At 48.6% G+C, this 23,019-nt stretch overlaps 2 protein-coding genes and 1 long non-coding RNA gene across 4 annotated transcripts in view; all 3 read left to right on the forward strand.

Annotated features, from left to right (window-relative positions):
• The first annotated feature begins 716 nt into the window (after nucleotides 1–716).
• On the forward strand, nucleotides 717–3,574 carry LOC123139458 (wall-associated receptor kinase 5). Its single transcript, XM_044559259.1, has 3 exons — nucleotides 717–1,727; nucleotides 1,842–2,009; nucleotides 2,174–3,574. Exons 1-3 carry the CDS (start codon nucleotides 809–811, stop codon nucleotides 3,376–3,378), a joined length of 2,292 nt encoding a protein of 763 aa, XP_044415194.1. The 5' UTR covers nucleotides 717–808; the 3' UTR covers nucleotides 3,379–3,574.
• A 1,670-nt stretch (nucleotides 3,575–5,244) lies between these two features.
• Nucleotides 5,245–23,019, forward strand: part of LOC123139461 (wall-associated receptor kinase-like 8) — a 67,889-nt gene continuing 50,114 nt past the window's right edge. Inside the window, exon 1 of the mRNA XM_044559262.1 lies at nucleotides 5,245–5,637. Within this exon, the coding sequence (XP_044415197.1) occupies nucleotides 5,245–5,637 (393 nt within the window). The remainder of the gene's footprint in view (nucleotides 5,638–23,019) is intronic.
• LOC123139463 (uncharacterized) lies at nucleotides 10,819–21,728 on the forward strand. Of its 2 annotated transcripts, none has more exons than XR_006469583.1 (4): nucleotides 10,819–11,272; nucleotides 19,242–19,587; nucleotides 19,655–19,808; nucleotides 20,604–21,728. It is a non-coding gene; the product is annotated as an uncharacterized lncRNA (long non-coding RNA). The 2 variants fall into 2 exon arrangements; XR_006469584.1 differs by lacking the exon at nucleotides 20,604–21,728 and adding an exon at nucleotides 19,974–20,587.

Here is a 23,019-nt window from a genome sequence, read left to right on the forward strand (position 1 = left end):
CATATGAACTAAAGTTTCCATGTAAAAAACGTTCGAGACGAAATGCTCAATATCCGAACTGTTCGGGAGTTATTGGATTCCTAAAAAAATCACGCGGGGAGGCTGAAACAGACCTGACCGTAGCATGTTGAAAAATCTACGCAACATGAAAAAGCGTAAATTGACTGACCTGACACGCCAACATTTGACGCTAAGTGGCCCAATCGGGGTGTCTGGCAACGAACCCAACTGCTCAAGCTGTTTCCTCAGAAAAAACTGCTACTGCTCAAGCTGTGTGAGCCAGATCCGGTGACCCTCGTTGTTCCAACATCTGTTAGAGCTCTGTGTCACGAACTCGAGCTTAAGGTGTTCACGATGCTCCGGAGGAAAGAGACGCAGGGAAGCAGAGTGCAGAAGGCTGAGATGCTCGCGAGGGAAAGTAGGAGGAAGAGGTCAGAATGGCAGGTGGTTAGGGACACATCGGGGGAGCAGTTGAGACGAAGCAGAGTGTGAGACAATTTGGGTCAGTTGCCAACTTGGGGTGGAATATTGGTCCACTTGACAACTTGGGCGAATCAACAATGCGGGCACGCCATGGAAGACCTGCCAAGTCAAGCCTACGTGGTCTCCTCTCCCAGTTCGGTACATGCATCTATCTCCTTCCTCCCTTCTTGGCATGATCCTAGTCGAGACTGGTCACTGGTCGTCGCCTTCCATCAATCGTCGGTCCATCAATCATCGTTCACTGAACTAGCCAATGTGTAAGTGTATATAGTACTGTGTATCGGAGCAGAGCAACCAACGAGAGAGAAAGAGGAGCATCTCGAGAATGGCGACCACCGTAGTGCTGCTGCTGATCCTACTTCACTTGCTGGTGGCGAAAGCGACGGCGGCGGCTCAGCGGCAGCTGCCCGTGGCGCGGCCGAGGTGCCGCGACAGGTGCGGTAACATCACCGTTCCCTACCCCTTCGGCATCGGCGCGGGCTGCTACCGCGACGAAGCCGGCGCCAACAGCTTGCGCTTCGAGCTCGAGTGCGACGACGGCCGCTCCCCTCCGCGCCTCGTGGACGCCAACCAAAAGAACCAACTCGCGGACCTCTCCCTCGATGCCGGCGAGGCCCGCGCCTACCTCAACGCGACACGCCACTGCTACAACTCCACAGGGGGGTTCGCCGGGCGGAACACCAACAAGGCGTACATGACCCTGTTAGGCACCCCCTTCCTCTTCTCGTCCACCAAGAGCCGCCTCGTCGCGCTCGGCTGCCCCAACCTCGGCTACTTCGTCCATGGCGACGGCTACTACGTCAGCGGCTGCATGTCCGTGTGCCGCCCCTCGCAGGAAGCCATGCCGGGCCCGTGCACCGGCATTGGGTGCTGCCAGAGCGAGATACCCCCCGGCCTCCATTTTTTCGAGCCTACCATTCGCAACTTTCCGCGGGGGGGTGAGGACTTCTCCTTCTACTCCAACAGCACGCCGTGCCGCTACGTGTTCCTCGTCGACAAGGAGTGGTTCAGCTACACCGATCGCGTCTTCCTCAACCGCACCGACGACTTCGATGTGCCCGTCGTGCTCGACTGGGCCATCCGGAACGTCGGCAACTGCAGCGCCGCTAGGCAAAACACGACGGACTTCGCCTGCCGAGGTGGGGCGCGCAGCGACTGCTTTGACGTCGCCAATGGCCCCGGGTACCGATGCAACTGCTCCCAGGGCTACGAAGGCAACCCGTACCTCGACAATGGATGCATAGGTAAACATTCTGAATTTCTGATTCATTACATGTCACACGACTGTGTTCAGTTACTTAGTAGTAGATTTGTAATTTGTCTGATCAAATGTGTTGAAACTGCATTGCAAACTGAAGATATAGACGAGTGCGAACACAAAGAAAATTACTCTTGCTACGGAGTCTGCACAAACACAATAGGGAGCTACACATGCCAATGCCCTCCGGGTACTAGTGGAGATGTCAAAGTCAAGAGTGGCTGCCGGCCAGATGACAAGTTTACATTAGCTCTGAAAGTCGTTACAGGTAACTTCTTGAAAACAACTTCACCTTAGCTTTGCAAACTGAAGATATCAATAATGCAACATATTTCACGCTTGTATCGTTGGCTCTTCCTGCAATTTATTCTCGGGGGTCCTTTTCTACAAATGGTGTTCTTCCTGGAGATCTAAACTAATGATGGAGCATAGGTGTCAGCGTCGGGGTGTTCTTGTCGGTGTCCATGTGCTTCTGGCTCTACTTGGGGCTGCAGAAGCGGAAGCTCATCAAGGCAAAGCAGAGCTTCTTCGAGCACAACGGAGGCGTCATCCTGCAGCAGCAGATGCGTTCCTATAGTGGCACCGCAGGAGGTGGCGGTGGCGGATTCAAAATATTCTCCGAAGAAGAGCTCGAGAAGGCGACCAACAACTTCGCCGCCGATCAGATCCTCGGGCGGGGCGGCCATGGCATCGTGTACAAGGGTGTCCTCGAGGACAAGACGGTGGTGGCCATCAAGAAGTCCAAGGTGATGGAGGCGACCGAGACCAAGGAGTTTGCGAGAGAGATGCTCATCCTCTCCCAGATCAACCACCGAAACGTCGTCAAGCTGCACGGCTGCTGCCTCGAGGTGGAGGTGCCAATGCTGGTCTATGAGTACGTCTCCAATGGCACCCTCTACCACTACATCCATGGCGGTGAGGGCCTCGACAATAACAAGGCACTCGATACCCGCCTTCGGATAGCGGCAGAGTCTGCGGAGGCGCTGTCATATATGCACTCGTCAGCCTCGCCCCCGATCCTCCACGGTGATGTCAAGACGGCGAACATCCTGCTTGACGACAACCTCACTGCCAAAGTCACGGATTTCGGGGCGTCGAAGCTGGCACCAAACGACGAGGTTGAGATTGCGACATTGGTGCAGGGAACTTGCGGGTACCTGGACCCGGAGTACCTCATGACATGCCAGCTGACGGACAAGAGCGACGTGTACAGCTTTGGCGTCGTTTTGCTGGAGCTCCTTACAGGGAAGAAGCCGATCCGCTTCGACGGGCCAGAGGAGGGAAGGAGCCTCATGTCCGGGTTCATGACAGCAGCGAAGGTTGGTGGACACTACGAGCTCCTAGACAACCAGGTGAGAAATGAGATGGGGCCAGAGGCATTGGAAGAAATCACACACCTCATGATGCGATGCGTGAGCATGAGCGGCGAGGAGCGACCGTCGATGAAGGAAGTTGCCGAGAGGTTGGAGGCGTTGAGAAGGTACCAGAGGCACCCATGGGGCCAGGCTGGTGCTGGTGATCCGGAGGAGGGGCAAAGTTTGCTTGGTAGAGAGCAACAACGTGATGTGAATTATAAGTTCAAACCGCAGGACGTGCTTGATCTCGAAGAGGGTAGCACATACACTTTTAGCTTGTAGATTTTTTTTTGCAAGGCCTTTTAGTTTGTAGATTGTTCTAATGTTTGGTGGGACTCCTTTCAAGTCTGACACAAATTTGTAAACTATTTTGGATGTACCTCCCGAAAAAACTGTATCTCGCTCCTGTAGTCCTGTGTCGCTTGTGGGCGACACCGGATACACTTCAAACACGTTTCAATCTCTTAATTTCACTCAATATATTTCAGTGTGTGAAATAGCTTATTTGTGAAGTTGCTATCTTCAGTGCGTGCAACTGATGTTTTGTGGAATATACTGAACTTGAAAATGATATTTGTGTAGCTGCTTATTTCAGTACATGTTTAATGAGTTTGCGTATTTCACTCATTCCCATTTCAGTTATATTACATAAATCTCAGCTTCTTGAAATGAGTGAAATTAGGTTTTTGAAATGAGAAAAAATAGATTTTTGAAATGAGTGAAATTAGCTTTTGAAAATAACTGAAACATGCTTTAAATTGAAATGAGTGATAAATCTATTCTGAAAAAGACATAAATTAGGTTTTACAAATGAGTAGTTCTACTATTTATTTGAGATGGATGAAATTATTATTTTAAATTGGTGAAATCAATCATTTAAATTAGTGAAATTAGTTTTATGAAATGAGTGAAATCGGTCTTTGAAATGAGCAAAATTAGTTTTCCAAAATAGTAACCAGCAAGACAAGCCTGCCTATTTTCTCCCGGTTCGATATGCATGCCTCTCGTGAACTCCATCACCAGTCCACCATACACCAAACTCCATCGCCCCGTATGCAGTATGCTACTCCCTCTGTCCCATAATATAAGAACGTTTTTTACAGTTGGGATGAGCAGAGCCAGCAACCAGAGAAGAACATGTTGAGAATGGTGACCACCGTACTGATGCTGGTCGTGCTGCACTTGATGGTCGTGGTAGCAGCGACTCAGCGGCAGTCGTCGCCCATGGCGCTGCCGGGGTGCCCCAACAGGTGCGGCAACGTCACCGTCCCCTACCACTTCGGCATCGGCGTAGGCTGCTACCGCGACCTCGGGGGCTCCCAGCTCGAGTGCGACCACTCCGATTCGGGCGGCTCCCCTCCGCGCCTCACCATCTACGGCTTCAGCAACCGCCTAGCGTGACGGAGGGAGAAGAAGCTATAGGATTCAACAGACTTTAGTTAGCTCTGCGGCCGAGGATATATACAGTTCACAGAGTGATCGTGTGTCACTACCAGGGCCGATTGTGGGCTAACATCGTGCCCCACTACTCACGCGCGTGCACTGACCAAAGGGCGTGCCACATACGCAGATAGCAGATTATACATAGGTATACTATACGTACACTCTAACCCCCTGCAATCTTGGGGTCGGCCGGCGCGACACAAAGACTGGGCCGGAACTGAGGACGAGGACCGATCCACCGGCGTCCGCGGTGCCGAAGCGTGTTCTGCGTCTCCGTGACAAGCACACCGGCTCAAGACGATCCAGCAAGGCCTATCAGGGAATGTCTGAAAAAATAGAAAAGGGAAGGGGCGGGAGCTCGGACGAGCTGTTAATAGCAATTGCAGCGAAAGACGACGAGAAAAAAGATGTGAATTATACAAACTGAAAAAAGAATGAGAAACGAGTGGATGCTGCTGGGACAGAGACAAGAGGCGGTCGGGGCCCACCAGCATGTGCGTCGTGGGTGCTGCGCACGCGACCGGCGCGACGCGCGGCCGGTCAGCCGGTTTAGCATTAATGGGCCCACTTGACAACCGAAGACCAGCCAAGTCAAGCACTCGAGCCTCTACTCTCGCCTCCTCTCCTTGCACCATTCACGGAACTCGCCCCGTATGCACATCGGAGCAGAGCAAGAGCAACCAGCCAGAGAAGAGCATTTCATGGATGGCGAGCACTATACTGCTTCTCCTGATCGTGCCGCATTTGCTGGGGGCGGCGGCGGCGACAGCTCAGCGCGTGGCGCTGCCGGCCTGCCGGGACAGGTGCGGCAACATCACCATCCCCTACCCCTTCGGCATCGGCGCCGGCTGCTACCGCGACGAGGGCTTCCAGCTCGAGTGCAACATCTCTGGCCCCGGCAGCTCCCAGTCGCGCCTCACCATGTTCGGTTACAACCACCGCCTCGGTGCTGTCTCCCTCGCATCCGATGAGGCCAGCGCCTACCTCAACGCGACGAGGGAGTGCTACAACTCTACTGGCGGGCTCCTTGACCGGAAAGACACGTACATGTCCCTCGGCGCCAGCCCTTACCTCTTCTCCGACGCCAAGAACCGCCTCGTCGCGCTTGGCTGCCCCAACCTCGGCTACTTCATCGACGGCGCCGGCTACTATATGTCAGCGGTTGCATGTCCGTGTGCCGGCCGTCTCAATACGCCCTGCCGGGCCCGTGCACCGCTGTCGGGTGCTGCCAGAGCGCGATACCTCCCGGGATCAGCTTCTTCGAGCCCCACCTGCGCAACTTCCCGCCGCAGCAGGAAGACAACTCCGCCTTCATCAGCAACGCCACGTCGTGCCACTACGTTTTCCTCGTTGAGGCGGACTGGTTCAGCTACAGCGACCGTTTCTTCCTCAACTGCACCGACGACTTCACTATGCCCCTCGTGCTCGACTGGGCCGTCCGCAATGTTGGGAACTGCAGCGCTGGCAGGCGCAACGCCACCGACTTCGCCTGCCGGAGCACGCACAGTGAGTGCTTAGAGTATCTCCAGCCGCGCCCCCAACAGACCCCAGGATGACTTTTTGGACGCCGGCGCCGAAAAAAAACCCAGCCGTGCCCCCAAGACGCCAAAATCCGCCGGCTCGGCCCATTTTTTAGCCCGGCGATTCCAGGCCGAACCCAACGCGCTAGGGGGTGCTCGGGGGCTCCGGCGGAAGGGAAAAACACGCCTGGGCCACACTGTCTGGCGAAAAGTCAAGGAAATCATTCAGATTCGCCTCCCCACCCCAGCGCGCTCGGTCACCACTCCTGCCGCCCCCCCCCCCCCCGGCCACCGCCCAGCACCGCTAGATAGGCCATTCCCCGTCGGAAAGGAGAGAAGTTTTCGCTGCGGCAACCTCTTCACCACCTTCCAGGTGAGTTGTTCAGTGCCCCGGCCACGTAGGGCGGCATACCGGCGGCTGTGCGCCTACGACGCCCGCCAGGTGTTCGGCGATTTGTCTGCCCGGCCCAACGATGGACTCGGAAGACGAGGAGGCGCTTGCGGCGTTGCTGGAGGAGGAAGCCGAAGCTGATGTCTAGGAGGAGGAGCATCTCATGGTCCTCGTCGCCCTCGCCGGCCTGCTCGCGAGCAATGAAAAGCCGTGGCAAGGTGGCTCGGCGCCGGGGCGGCTGAAAGCAAAGAACCGACATCGTCTGGAAGGCTACTGCATGCTCTACACCGACTACTTCACCGATGCTCCATTGCACGGGGAGAAAACATTTCGGCGTCGTTATCGGATGAGCCGAAAGCTTTTCCTCGAGATTGTGAATTCCACCCGGGAGTTCGACAGCTACTTGAAGTGAAGAAGGATTGCACCGACGCACTTGGATTCGCCTCAATCCAGAATTGCACGACAGCTATGAGGATGCTTGCATATGGAGCTTCTGGTGATTCACTCGATGACTATGGGCACATGGCCGAGTCCACGACCATTGAGTGTTTCTACAAGTTCTGCAGGGCAATGGTGGCAGTGTTTGGACCGTAATACTTGCGATCACCCAATGCTGAAGATACTGCTCGGATCCTAGCACAGAGTGCGGCAAGAGGATTTCCTGGGATGTTTGAAAGCATCGACTGCATGCATTAAAAATGGAAGAACTATCCATTTGCTTGGCAGGGGATGTATAAAGGTGCCAAAGGCGGTTGCAGTGTGGTACTTGAGGCGGTGGCCACACAGAACCTCTGGATTTGGCACTCTTTCTTTGGGATGCTAGGAACTCACAATGACATCAACGTCCTACAGTGCTCCCCTGTCTTTGCCAAGCTTGTTGAAGGTCATTCTTCTCCGGTGAACTTCGAGGTCAATGGGCGGCACTACAACAAAGGGTACTACCTAGCTGATGACATCTATCCGAGATGGTCTACATTTGTGAAGACTATCTCAAACCCTACGCCAGGAGGCAAGAACTCACACTTTGCGAAGCTTCAGAAGGCTTGCAGGAAGGATGCCGAGCGGGCATTTGGTGTGCTCCAATCTTGATTTGTTGTTGTCCGGTACCCTGCTCAGACCTGGTCGAAAGATCACATGTGGGAGATCATGACTTGTTGTGTCATCTTGCACAACATGATCATTGAGAGCGAGCAGGAAGAGCCAGTGTTTGACATTGTACCATATTACAGGCAGGGTCCTCTTGCGCAAGTTGATTACCAGCTACCAGCAACCTGGACTATCTTCCTCAATATGCGCCAGGAGATCCGAGACTCACAGGTGCATCAACAACTGCAGCACGATCTGGTGGAGTACCTATGGAGACTCAAGGGCAACGCCTAGCTCGATGTGTGATGAAATAAGAGTTTTCATTTGTTGAGCTTAATTTGTATTGAATTATTTACCCAACAACGGCGAACAATGGCCAATTTGCGCCGATATCGGGCCGTTTTGTCGCTGAAACTGGGCCGAAAAGCAGGCGCTTTGCAAAACAGATGGGCCGATATCGGTGCTTGGGGACGACCTGGGGGGCGGCGACTGGGAACCCAATTGTCCCCAGCGCCGATTTTTGCGCCGGCTCGCCCCCAGGCGACGATTTTCAGGCCTCCTGGGGGGGGGCAACTGCTGGAGATGCTCTTAGACGCCACCAAAGGCCCTGGGTACCGGTGCAACTGCTGGAAGGGATACGGCGGTAACCCCTACCTCGATGGTGGATGCCAAGGTATACGTCCCGATTCCTGAGTTCTGACACGAGCCACAAAATACCCGCAAAAACTAATGCTGAAATCTTGTCTTCTATTACAACAATTGTGATTTGTCTAAACAAATGTTGAAGTTGCCTTGCAAACTGAATACATCAATGAGTGCCAACTAAGAACGTCTCTAGTCGATTCTCATAACTTAGATTGCTCGTAGTTAAAATTTAAAAGTATCATACATTAATATCATATAAATGTGACATATTATACTACCTTAAAGGCTTAAACTGCAAAATTGTCTTACATTAAATTACCGAGAAAGTAGCTTCTTTATTTCATCTTAGAGCTTGTGCAATGGTTGTTGGTTTATATGCATACAATGATACAACCTTACTTTCACTCTTCACTTATTACATGCCATGTCATAGACAAAATCTATGTGAAAAATTTAACAACAACCATCTCACGACTATTCGAGATGCCGATAGATTCAAAGACATGTCTCCAAAGAAGTGTAGATTTTCAAACCCGGAGGGTAGGCGACATGGTGTCCGTTGGATCCGGGCCATGCGCAGAACTAATCTACTACTTGAACATAGCCTGTAGACTAACATTTTTTGGTTTTACATTTGCATGCATTGTTTTGTCGGCCCGTGAACCTGGTCGTAGAATGGAGCAAGTGTGTGCGTTTTCTGAATTTTTTGCATATATAGACGCTGCGGGTCGGACACTAGGTAGTAGAACAAAGGAAGTGGGCTTATACATGCTTTTGCATGCTCAGTTTCGACAGTTAAATTCAGAAATATGATATGATGTTCAGTTTCGACAATTTTATAGTAAGTTTAGTTTGATTGCCCCATTTTAGGTCAGATGTTGGAGACGGCGTCTTGTTGTGCCAAAAAAAGTTGTTTTCGTGCCCAATTACAACACCCTGTTAGTATTAGGAAAAAGCCTAATAGCAGTTTGGGGTAATGGACTAGTAGCCACCCCACGCTACTACTACGTCAACTAGTTGCAACGCGGGTGTCACCCATGTTACTACTAGTTATCTGTAGCGCGGGTCAGTTACCCCGCGCTACTACTAACTAACTAGGAATAAAAAAATCCATCCATGGATGTTGCTGCTATTGGGCATCATCGTCCTCTCCATCCACGGCTAATGCTGGTCCTAGAGGAGATGAAAAGTCGTCCATGGTGATAGTGCTTCCCCACCCAACTTGTCCCCACACCTATCCTTTGCTGCTTCTTCAAAAGAAGAGAAAACGATTAGAGGAGGGGGAGGGAGGGAGAGAGAGAGAGAGAGAGAGAGAGAGAGGAGTAGGAGGAGCAACTCGCTGGTAGCCGACGGAGTTGGAGCCGACACCCGAAACCCTAGATGACGCCTGGGACCTCATGTCCTCATGAGGCATTGTCCTGACGAGGAAGGGCAAGTGGTTGCGTCCATGGCGGATCTAGCAATCGCCATGGACGACGCTCCGCTGGATCTCTCTCTCCTTCTAGCAGCGGAGAAGGAGGAGGAAGAAGGAGGAAGGAAGGGGGTTGCGGTGGGAGAGGAGGTCGACGAATTTGGGGGAGACGCCGAGGTGCGAGACCGGTAGTGGCAGTGGGTGAGGAAGGGCATCGCGGGTGGGAGAGAGAAGGCGAATCGAGGGAGTGTGGGTTTGGGCTTGGGCCTTCGCGCACTATGTGTACACATGTGTTGGTTAGCCGATAGTAGTAGCGTCGGGTTTATATCCCACTCTATTACTATGGCCTGTCCCGAGGGGCACGGTGGAGACTACTTAGTAGCAGCATGGGGTCTATACCACCCGAAGGGGGAGGGGGGCACGGTCGAGACCACTTAGTAGCAGCGTGGGGTTTATAGCTCGTGCTATTACTATCAACTTAGTAGTAGTGTGGGGTCTATACCCTGCACTACTACTAATTAGTAGTAGCACGGCCCATATACCTATCGCTACTGCTAAGCATCTATCTATAAGGTATTTTCTAGTAGTGTGTTTTCGTGCCAAAAATAGGGCAGCTATCGAAGATGCATAACATTTCTAGCTAGTGTTGCTTGGGAATATTGTGTTTGTTTGAATGTTTTTCTTTCAATTCCCAACTTACCAACGGGTCCTTCTCTTGCAGATGTTGACGAGTGCCTTGATAAAAACATTTGTGATGGGACCTGCCACAATGCCGTCGGAGACTTTGTTTGTTGCCCTCACAAAGAAAAGTATGATCCAAAGAAAATGCAGTGCACCACATCCAAACCGAAAAATCTCATCATAGCCTCATAGGTACATACATACCTTGCCATTTATATTTGATCATAGGTACATACAGCCGAAACTTATGGGGTATATGGTTACACATTTGCACATCGAGTAATAAGAATACTGGTTCACCTCCAGCCTCCTTAGCCGCTTGGTGTTCCTAGCCGTTGGATCTGCGCGCTTGATGGAATCTGAGCCGTCGGATTGAGCCCTGGAGTGACCTCGTCCGTAGGATAAAAATAAGTTACGGCTGGAATGAACAGTTTCACGAGGACCGTGCCACCGCGCGGAAATAGCCTGCCCCGCCGGGGACATTTTCATCATTTCACGCTTATGCGTATAAAATGCAGCCGCTCCCGTGGAGATGACCTAGCCGCCTCTCTCTCCCGCACTCGCGCAGCCCCTCGCCTCTTCCTCCCCCTCCTGCCCACTCGCTCGATCCGCCGTCACCACCTCGGTCGCCGGCCGATTCCGGCCGCTCCGGTGAGCTCCGGCTCCGCCCAACACACGCACGACTGCTCCTCGATGAGCTCTACCACCTTCACCGCGCCGATCTACTTTTCCTCGCCTCCTGTGGTCGCCCCTTCGATTTCCCCCGCTAGGGTTTCAGTGGTGGAGGTGGACCTCGCCTCCGGCGACCGCCTGCTCGTTGCGCCGGTCATCTCCGCCCCCGTCAAGGTCGCCCCTCGGAGCTGCTCCTGATCCACCGGGGGAGGCGAGGAGCACCGACAGACGAGGACCGTCATGGCCGGCGGACTGCTGGTCGTTGATCCGGCGCTTCGGCCTCCCACAGCTTCTTCGACCACTACTCCCGACGAGGACCTGGCCGAGGTATTCCCTCCTCTCCTCTCCTTCCGTCCCCTGCGCAATTATAAGTGCTTAAGAAAATCTGGTGATGGGAACGAGCGGGAGGTGGGCAGTTGTGTGGTGTTGTTGTGGTGAGAGACAGAGAGAGATTGGGAAGCAGCATGTTGTGAGAGATCGAGGGATGAGAGACGCTTACGCTGGGATTGGGGTTTCTACTGATTAGCTATTCCGAGTCCTGGAAGTAGCGGGAAGCTGCTGTTTTATCGACTGTTGCTATAGCAGAGGGATGAATCACTGGGTTATATCCCCACCTTCCACAGGTTGCTGAGATTAATTCCAAATCCGAATTGCCCCTGCCCCTCCTGCAATCTCCTGTTAAGCACACTTGATTTCACAACAGAATATGGACATTTTAATTTTAGAAGATAGGTATGCTACATATCCTATGGTTACTGAGCACAATATATATGCTTATATAAATATTGTTAATTGAAATATTGTGCTCCCAGTTTATGCATATGAAAATTTTCGACAATTTTATTTTTTCTGGACATCGGGCAGACATATATTATGATCAAGTTTGATGGTGTTCAACATAGTTCTGTATGCACTTGACTTCTCTCTGTTTTGGCTCTTGATTTTTGTCCCGGTTCATATCAAACCAATATTCGCATATAGGTTGGTGAGATTATGTCTTGCTTAGAGATGGTCTTTTTGCTGGGGATCTTGCGGCTGCTAGCCGTCCCTTGAGATCCTTATTAATTATGTTTAAAATGTTAGTTTTGTGGATACTTCTACCACTGCATTAATCTTGTGATTTTAGTCCAACCCCCGCTGAGATTTAGAACAGATCAATGATGTGAAAGTAGAATGTGGGCAGGTCGACTCAAGCTTACCATCCATATCTATAAGTAAAACTAGTGGTCGGGGCGCCACCTGGTGGCGCCGCCTGAGGGAAGTTGGGGCGGTGTCAGGTTGGGAAACGCCTCTTCCACTTTCTTGTTTGTATGAAGGCGTGTTATTTCATCACTCAAAGTACATGCATAGTTAGTATTGGTACGTGCAAGTATCTAAAATTTTAAGATGGATATTTACAAAAGCAACTCACTCAAAGAATGTATTCTTAGAGGTTACATGACATCTTCTCGTCAAGAGGAAGACGGGGAAGTCGTGCAACTCAATGATGTCTGCCCAATCAATCTGTCAAGGAGGTTGGATGTCGATGGCAACTGGTGACCATCACTCGATCGATCCCTCGAGGAGGGTGGGCGTCAAGGGCAGGTGGCCATGGATCTGGCCGGAGAAGCGCCTCCTCCTTTGGCCGCCATGGAAGAACACCTCTTCATCCTAATCTAAACTCTTTAAAACAAATCTCCCAATAGTTCAGACATTATGCAAAGTGCTCTAGAACAAAAACCAAGTAACATCTAAGTATAGTGCAAAAATAGTTTCAGTCATTGAGATGTAATTATCTCAATTATGTGTCAAAGTAGTCTAGATACCTGTCTCGGAAACAGGGTCAAAGACCATGGTACAAACAACTTGTCAGTACATAGATCATAACATCAAACACACAAACGCCACCAAATAAACATGGGAAGATCAAATAGTTCTTCTAAAATTAGTGTGTTGCTTAACAAATAGTCAAAGAATGTAGCAAACTAACAAGGAATATGTCACTAATTGACAAAAATTTCTCTGCGTAATGTTAAATGCATATGCAACAGATTGATATCTACGGTAGGATGAAAGACCAAAGAAAAATAAATAATCTTAGCGAGTTCATATAGAAGATGTGAATCCAACATACAAAGAAAATATTAGTACATGGTAATATTACGGTCTAATAGATCCGACTCCGTATAAGAGAGCATGGGAATGAAAAGAACAGAAGCTTTATAAAATTCCCATCAGGGATGATCCCACAGAAGTTATTTTGCAGATGGAATAGGTGCACAGGCAATAAAATATATAGATTTCAAAAGTTTTTGGTGTTTTATTGAATGCCATATATCCTTCTAAAGCTACATAATTATCTTATCTACACTCTGAACAAGTTCTCAAGGAAACAATGGCTAAACGTAGCAGCAACTATAAACTAACCAATACAAGGAAGATGATCCAAAGAAGAGCTCTTCAAATTCTGTTTCGAGCAGCAAGGGCAATATGGCAGAACTGATCTTCTGAAGATACTTCCAAATGAATTGGGTGTGTGGCTTTGTCACCTTGGTGAATCATCTAAATTTTAAACAGAAGAAATGATATTTACATCACTGCTGTACAAGATCTAAGTTTTATCAGAGAAGCATGTTACTACATAACCATCCAATGCAAGGCAATAAATGACAATAACATAACAACAACCTCTTATTGGATAGAAAGAAAATAATATGCTAATGGTGCACTAACAAAATCTCTTATACCATTTGGATATTACAAGGAACAACCAGTGGTTGTACTACAGACTTCACAAAAAATGGCAATATGGGATATGCATCCAAACGACCATTGTTGGAAAGAAGCATATATACACATTTAAGTGGGCAAATGACATACAAACAATTGTATGGATACACGCGGACAGAGATGGGAAAAAGGTAAGGATCTGATCCCATGCCAGCATTTCTGTCATCTATGTCCTCGAAAGAAACGAACGGGACTGCAGCAGCTAGCTCACTGGAAAAAGAATAATCGCGTCCAACATAGATGTAAGCATAGCCGACACACATGCACAAAAGAAGATCAAGGGATAGAAGAATCAGCAACCTGTAAACCCAGGTAGCAAGTTGCAGAAAGATCATCACCTGCAAATAAGAAACTGGAGCACCAGAGCAACCAGATTAGTCAAAAATCTAATAGAAAAGGACTAAAATAATGAGCTCCGAGAACAATGGTAAAGAAATAATCATTTTAATTAATTCATGACGTTCAATATACAATGTGTGCCTTAAATCGTATAATAATGTAGAAGCCAGAGAACAACGGTAAATAAATAATCATTCTAATTACTTCATGAAGTTCAATATATCATGTGTGCCTTAAATCGTATAATAATGTAGAAGTAACTACAACCGAGAGGAAGACAAGACACACCTTGGGATAGAAGATGAGCTCCGAGCATTCGTCCTAAACCAGTGACATCATAAGTCAAATTAGTAGAAGCATGACTCAAAATATGCAAATCCAAGTGTATCAGCGGTAGAATGTAGGGCATAAAAAATAACACTACGATTCCACGATGTTGCTACCTAGAGCAATTGGATCAAACATAGTTTGCGGAAAATTATCTCATCTAGGAGACATCCGCCATAAATACTTGCTGATTGATGTTCTTCCAATTCATAATACGAATGCATGCCCCATAAACACCTGTAGGTCATTATCAAGATCAGGCCATTAGACCATTTAAGCATCCTTCATGGACAAGTGGAAGTCAAAACTACAAACAATTCAGAAAATCAAGACGCGGTTTAAGGAAGGGAGAGATGAGGTCTACCGTTTATTCAGAGTGTAATTATTGACCTGTTGCTATCTATCCATCTAAAATGATCTGTAATTAAGATGAAAATGCATTAGAATCATTTTGACCCAATCGATGCATCAAGTAGCGGTCAGACTTCATAGAACGCAGAAAATGAATATATAAGTGTCTAAAAGTTAATGTACCATTTGTACTGGTACTTCAAATTGGACTAATAGGCGAAATGTTCGACGACATAAGACTGCAGATAAGTGTTTCAAACCAAAATGAACCTGCAAATCAATACCAGCTGGCAGGTGGCGACAAACGTACCAGAGATCTTGACCCATGTAGCTAGAGCCTCATGGATTTCTGATTGGAAAGTCGATCTCCTCCACGGAATATCTCATCACTTTTGTATGATGTAACCCAAAGATTATGCTTTAAAAATCCAGCTCGTCTCTGGAACTTTGCCTCTGGCAGGCAGAATGGCAGACAATTTGAACCAGGTATGAGCTTGTAACCTGTTGGCTGCCCAGTACGATTTACGGTCCTTGTGTTCCTTACCTGATCAACATGCAAAGAACATCTTATCAAAGCAAAATATATAGGCAACAACGTAACAAAAAAGTTAAATATCCAAATTCTTTATGTGTGGTTCAGAGACGGAAAATAACAGACTGAGATGTCGCACATGCCCTCATACATACACACATGCTTGTGAGTGATCAATAACTGGAAAAGGAAAGACTGTTTAGCACGCATACTGTTCCTTTTCTGTCTTCTCAAAACCTTATTGGCAAGGGAACAAAACCTAAAAGAGGATCCATGAGTATATTTTGACTTGCTTAATGTTTATGATGATAGCAATTACTTGCAGCTTATCAAAAAAGAGATGAAATACAAGCATAGAACTTGGATGTCCCTCCCATCCAGAAGGTGTGCTGCAATAACACAACCTTCATAATCGATCTTGTCTCGTACTGCCCCGATTTTATTATAGCAATAGCAAAAAGATGGCAGGGCAGTACCATAAAAAGGCAGCGGCAAGCAAACCATTTTGCAATTCAGATGAAAAGGAAACATTAGCAGCTGTTTGCAGAGCAGTATCCACAGCAGAGGGAACAAATTCAAAAGTTCTGTACAGTGCACAATCCTCAGCAAGGCTCTCTCCCTACCTGCTCAATCTGATAATAGCAACCCCTCGACCCTCCACTCTCAGTTTCATATCAGATCAAGAGAGAGAGGACACACCTGGGAAAGAGCGCACACGGACAAAACCCACGCCAGCCCTCTAATCCGTCACCGAGGGGTTGCCTCCTGTTCAGGTCAGGCGAAAAGAACGACCGTCCAAGTGGCGCACATCTGTCAGATAAACCAATTAGAAATATTATCTTCCTGCATCACCTCTTACATATCCTCTGTTGAGTTAATATAACATAACTAATGATGGCACGTCATTGCTACCTTGCAAAGGACAGCTCCCAAAGCCAAATGTCAAGAACTTGCAACGCCTCCTGAGGTGCTTCTGCGTGCTTCCCGGCCACAAACATCCCAAACTTAATCACCACCTTAAATTTCCTCTACCGCATGAATCAAAAGGAAAAGAAAAATACATTAAGAACACTGAACACATACAAACCAGCCGGGGATAAAATATTGATTGTGAAATAGTTGACCTCTGGGAGTCAGAGCCATCATCATCGTCAAGCAGAGTGATATGAAACTCTTTGGCAGTGAAATGCAACGGGTCTGCCGTGTACATGCTCTTCCTGCCATCGTACACCGGCAGCCCCCCGCCGAGATAAGACGCCCTATGCAGGTTCACCGGCTTGTTGATCACTGCTCGGCTGAGGACGCGCGCAATGTGACTTCGAGCTCACCGAAATTTCCTTTTTCATTCCAGAACTTGTACCAATTGTGTCAGCAACATTTCAAGTGCACTTATAACTCGCATAGAAAGGAGATAAATATGTTTTACAGAATCAATGGTACATAAAGAAGCATGCCCAGGAAATGCATGCACACAACTTTCATGCCTGGAGAGATCAGTTGTCCTATCAACCTGTGCAGGTGCAAAACGAGTCAGCGAGTAGATATGAACTGAATAATGCTTAAAAATGTAACCAAAACAAGGCCCTAACTATAACACAGGTTATGACAGGAGTATGTACAATAACAATTTGAAGGAGTCAAGTACATGCAGTAGAAAATTCGTATATTGGAACAGTAAATCTTCTTTCTAAAAAAGTGAACTTGTAATGTGGCCAGCCTATCCACAATCATGGACGGCAGTACATTATATTTTGAAGATGAGCCAGAAACACATTAAAAATCAGACTTACATCAATATCCTTGGCTTTCATACTCTTTGGTTTCACCAGGTTTGTATTGCCAATCTCGATGACACCTACGCAGTGCCTTTCTGTTTCTGATAAAGTAAAAACAGAAGCAGATTGTCACGTAAAATAAATAATGTATACGTTGAAGGACTGAAGGATCTAGATAGAGTTCAATGTAAGTTTTTCAGGAAGAGAATAACTTCGGTCTTCTCAACCTCTTCATCGCTTTCCTCCTCAATTGACTCTTTCCTTCTGTTAGATACCTCTTGCTTTTGTTTGGTTTACAAATACAAGCGTAGAGCCAAAACACGCATATATGAGATAGTCTAGTTAAACTGATCTTACTGATATTGTAATTGGGAAGAAAATGATGCATGCAAACCTTCTTAGAAAAGGTCTTTGGACGATCTGCTGAAGTACCAGCCTCTGCATTCAGTTTCACATGAAAACTATTGAGAAGAGATTTGCAAAAGGACCAATTCATAGGTACCCCCTCCGATCCGTAATCCTTGCTGTCGTTTTAGTTCAAAACAACGACAAGAATTATGGAACGGGGGTAGTACAAAATACTGAAAGGAGAATAAAAACTGTTCCAGCGGATGGTGCTTCATTTGTTTAGGAAAGTAAGTGCAGCAAAGCAGGAACATCTACTTGTTCTAATATAATTATCGTGCAGCAACACAATGCAAGCATAACGTCAGATTTCCACCTTAATTTCAACTTGGGCAAAGTGTTGACGGTTTTCACCTACTATTGAAGTTGCCAAAACCATGCCCCAGGATTACAATGTTCCAGTTTACAGGAATCTTCACAAGAGCATACACAGATAAATAGGAACATTTACCCACAGAGAACATTGCAAAACTAATATACCCACATTGCACAATGAATCTGAATGGAAGATTAGGAGACACACGCACACGCATGCACACATGATTTTCTTTAGGACAAGAGAGTGTTGCTGATTAATCATGGGGATAATAGAAGAACAAGAAACACACATCGTAGAGGTGGATGTCCTTGTCCAGCAGTTGGGCGATGAAATGGTTGGGCATGACCAGGTGCTTGGTGCCTAAGCTGCCCTTGCCCGGCTGGAGGGGGAACCATATCACCTTCGTCAATGCTGGAATTACGGTCTGGCCGGTGGAAGCCTTGGCTTGCGCAGGCACAGGCACGGCCGGCAGCGGCTCCGAAGGGTGTGTCTGCGTCGGCCGCGGCGGCGAGTGATGAGGAAGCTCTTCCATTGCTTGCGCAGCTCGGGAGCCATACGGCCCAACGGCGGCAGCAGAGGAGGGGGCGGTCTCGCGCGTCAAGCAATACAGAGAGACAGAGAATGTGAGGATTGGGAACTCACCTTGCCTGATGCCCTCTCGACTTCTCCCTCTGTTGCTGTTTCCGGCGGTTCACGCTCATGGGCCAACAAGGAGGAAGGGACGGAGCGCAGGCCGAGGGCGGAGGAGATGGAGCTCGGGGGGAAGACGGAGGGCACGAGCGTGGGGGAGGGCAGCGGCGGCGGTGGTAACACTAGCAGGGAGGAGTCGCTCGCCCAATCCGACGCTCGAGGAAATTATGTTTTGTTTCTTTCTTCGTTCGCTCGATATAAGAGCAAGGATAATAACAGCGTCGACAGCCGGCTGTAAGCCTGTGCCATATCATCAAAGAGCCAGCTTAAAGCCGAGCCATATAATAGGCTAGCTATACATCGGCTGTTAAGTGGGCTTCATTAAAGCTTTGAATTATTAGTTCTTTAAGCTGGGTATAAACACGATTGGGTGGAATCTCCTAGCGTCGGCCTAGCGCCAGCGGTGTGAGCTGCAAGCCGGCTGCTCTGCTCGTACTGCTTGCTATAGCCGGGCGACTGCAGGAGAGCCCGCTCCATTCTCTTTCCTGCTTTCTCTCTCTGCCACGTAGGATGTGGATGAGCTGGCAAATGCTATAGCCTGATGAGTAAGCCTTATTATACATGCTCTAAAGTGCGCCTCTCTCGTCATTGGCTGCGCCGCTGTGATGATGTGGCATAGACGAGGGGGCGCCATTTGCGCGACGCTAAATGTGTTCGATGTGATGTGTTCATTTATTTTCTGGGTTTCCAAGCATGGAAGCACATTTTTTCAGTCATCTTTTGTTTAGCTCCATTCTATTTTTTACCACATACTATATGTTGATTAATCCTATATGTTTTCTTGTGCAGGGTGCTCAAGGGGCTCGGCCAAGTCGGATGCCAGGTGGTGCGCGCAGCCGAGGAGCGCCAGCCGCTGGCGCTTGATGTGGCGCTCCCCCCGTCGCTACCGCTCGTTCGCGGCTCCTCCCCCCCCCCACCCCAACGGATCGCGACCGAGCCTTCCTTGTGCCAGCCCCTCGTGGCCATGAAGGGTGGCTGAGCCATCGGGAGCGACGGCGGCGGCCTGCTGCGGACGCTGCTGTGGCTCCCTCTTCTTCATCGATGGCTTCTACCTGTTTGTGTCGACGACATGTACATCCTGTCCTCCCCGTGCTTCTGCTTGCCCGGGACGCAACTCTTTGGTGTGCTCGAGAAGGTCTGTCTTCTCCCAGTTTCTCTCTCTAATCCCCAGTGCTCACACTTGGTCTACTCTTGTCTTGTAGATGTGCAAGAAGAAAAGGGCCACTGGATTGTACAGGAGGAACGGGATGCTGTTCTCTGCTACTCGACCTAGCCTTGCTGCTCGACCACACTCGACCTAGCCTTGCTGCTCGACCACACTCGACCTAGCCTTGCTGCTTGACCACATTGCCCCTGGTAAGCTCGTTGCTCTCCCTCCTCCTAGATTCATATGTGTCTGCTACTAAAACAAAAGTCACCACCGATTAGCCTAGCACATGCCACTATTTATGTAGTTAATTGCTGCACTCAACTTTTTTACATGGTTTCTTAATCCTGGTTCGGCTCAATTCATTGATTCAGGCAGATCATGGAGACCGGTTCCTTGTCTGGATCCTGCTAGGCTTTAGGTTTTTTTGTTCATATGCATACGGATTCTAGGTGCTTTTGTTCTTTTCTTTGTTTTGTTTATTATCTTTTTTGGCTTTATACCAATAGCCTGCTGATTTGTTGGTTTGTCCTGCTCGTCCTGTATCGTGATATTGAGGCATGTAAGTTTCAGTTTAATCTGGTCCATTTGAGTTAGGCTGCTTAATTTTTGTCCGCTTGGCCTGCTTGTTTCGGGCTGTCATATTTAGGTTCATTTACTATGTTAATTATTAGCTCCTTCGGATTGTTTTATTTGATGGATTTTGGATGTACGTGTCTTTGCTACCTATTCAGTCAATGAACTGCTCGGCTTAGTTTCTTTGGGCATGTGCTTTATATAACTGATGGTAGGCGTCACTCTGGATTGTAGAAAACATGATAAGAGCATGGAGATGGATTGCTGCATATATATGCTGCCCACTCTGCCATTTTCTTGATCATGTGTGTAAATTTGAGCCACTGGTTTCATATGTCCTTTATTGTTGTTCCTTTTAATCTTCAGATGAGATAGAACATTCTGGTTGTGCTCTATTAACATGCTTGGATTTTGTGTGTGTTTTGCAGAAAACATGGTAAGGGCAAGGATGGATTTATGCAAATTCACGTCGTTGATGCGGGATCGCGCCGGCCCTCCCTTGTGCTAGCCAGCCATCAGGAAGCTCCTGGTGGTGCTCCTGGATGTGCTATGCATCACCTCATCCTCGTGCTCATCGGTGGGACGATGCAAGGCGCAACTCCAATGCAGCGGCGTGGATGTGCGGTGTAGGAAGCGGTTCCTCGCCAGCTGGATGGCGTTCAGGCGCAACCCCGGCGCCCACTGAGTACTGCCTCGGCTACAACCTCCCTCGGTGAGCTCCATCTTCCTCCTGCTCTGCTTCGGCTACTGCATGGGACATGGCCAGGGCTACGATGATCAGTTATGGCTGGTATAGGCATGCTCTCGAGCAATTGTGGCACTTGTGGGTATTAATTTGGATCCCCCTCATTTCTTTGAGCCATTTTGATCACGTTCTTATTTTAGTGGCTCTGTCCTTGGATGGTCATTTCTGATGAGTGATAACCAGGGCAGTTTCACCGTCGTAAGAACATATTGATCTGGTGATCCATCGAGAAAGAAGAAACGAAATACCTCACCTGGCTCCTCAGAGCTCAGACACTTTCGGCCGTCGGATCGGTTTCCTGATGCGATTCTGGCTGCCGGATCTCGCTCCGGATTGATCTCGGCCGTAAGATCGAGCCCGAGCTCCTGTAGCCACAAATAGTTACTCCTACGGTGAGATATCTCGTGCCACCACGTTTGAATCATGTGCCCCATTGGTCGGAAGCCATTCTTGCTAGGGCGATGATGATTAGCCGTGGCTGAAATAAGTGTGCCTTTGAGCAATCGAGGCACCTATGGGTATCAAGTTGGATCCTCCTCCTTGTCTCTAGAATCCTTTTTGATCCTTTGATACTTATTGTTCTGTCCTTGGATGGTCATTCTTGTTGAATGATAACCAGGGCAGCTCCACTGTATAAACAGATTAATATGGTGAAAGAGATGATGGGGGTAGATTATATGATCGAGGAAAGGCGAATCTGAGCCCACTATGCATTGAACCCTGAACCCTTCTTATTTGTATTTAAAGGTGTTGCTTATTTATGCTCCAGTGTTTATAGTTGTCTTATGTAAAGATTTCTTCTCTCTCATACCTTTGATATTTTATTATTTGTTGTTGGTCCTTGATCTAATCTGGTTAAGAGTAAGTTGCACTTTGTTATTCTAGGATAAGCGATGGTTCAGGGTCCTACTTATTTCGGATTATCCTGACTATATGCTTGAATAGAAAATCTACGATGTCTCAGGCATGTAAATCTAGCTCTTTTAGGCTTATCCTAACCATCACCACCGGACTCGCGGGCTATGCCTACGGCTGCCGTCGGCATATCCCCGTCGGCGTAGATCACGTCAGCGTAGATGTGTCAGACCGTTGGCGTAGTATAGCCGTCGGCATAGGAGCATATACCGACGGCCGTGGGAGAGCCGTCGGCATAGTTTAGCCGTCGGCGTTGTTTTCTGTCTGACGGCAACGGATGGCGCCGTCAACAGCGCTGGCGATTCAGGGGACGACACGTGGCGCAGGTATGCTGACGGCTAGGCCGTCGGCATAGATTTCCATCTATGCCGACGGCCTAGCCGTCAGCATACCTGCGCCACGTGTCGTCCCCCGGCTTCTCATGGCGGCAGGGCTATGCCTACGGCAAAGCCGTCGGCATAGATGGAAATCTATGTCGACGGCTTTGCCGTAGGCATATCTCTGCCACGTGGCAGCTCCTGGTAACTCCTGGGCGTATATATGCCGACGGCTTTGCCGTAGGCATAGTTTTTTTATTTTTTTTTCTTTTCCCTGTTTTCTCTTTTCCAATTCATTTGACAGCATTTCAAAACAGAACAATATGAAATTATGCAGAAATATGACAATTCATCATGTGAACATACTCAAGTTCATCTAAACATACTCAAGTTCACCATCATCATCTAAACATACTCAAGTTCATCACATCATCTAAAGATCATCACCGATGGAAGTTCATGAACATAAAAGTAGTGCAAGACATGAAACATGATAAAAGTAGGAATATGAAAGGCATGGCGCGATGGCCACATGCACGGAATCATCAAGCAAGAGCACCCCCGCCAAAACCACCACCTCCGCCAAAACCACCACCACCACCTCCGCCAAAACCACCACCACCACCTCCGCCAAAACCGCCATCGCGACCACCACCACTCTGCCAGATCGGAGTGACTGGGGTCGACGGAGCAGGAGTCGAGCCACCGGTCCCCTGCATGTTTCAGAAAAGATTCTAACGGTAAATATGATATGATAGTGTTTCATGAACGAGAACTAGTTTGCTAGTAGTTAGGCAAATGTACTAACCGGACCATCACTGCCTAGTGCCACCCATTCATCGAACGTGGGCACGTGTGGGGGTTCTC

Source organism: Triticum aestivum, chromosome 6B (assembly GCF_018294505.1).
Source record: "Triticum aestivum cultivar Chinese Spring chromosome 6B, IWGSC CS RefSeq v2.1, whole genome shotgun sequence".
Classification (NCBI taxonomy): domain Eukaryota; kingdom Viridiplantae; phylum Streptophyta; class Magnoliopsida; order Poales; family Poaceae; genus Triticum; species Triticum aestivum.

Coding starts and splice junctions, on each gene's coding strand:
- LOC123139458 (XM_044559259.1), top strand. CDS start 809: ATGGCGACCACCGTAGTGCTGCTGCTGATCCTACTTCACTTGCTGGTG. Junction 1,728..1,841: donor CCTCGACAATGGATGCATAG/GTAAACATTCTG, acceptor TGCAAACTGAAG/ATATAGACGAGTGCGAACAC. Junction 2,010..2,173: donor AGCTCTGAAAGTCGTTACAG/GTAACTTCTTGA, acceptor GATGGAGCATAG/GTGTCAGCGTCGGGGTGTTC.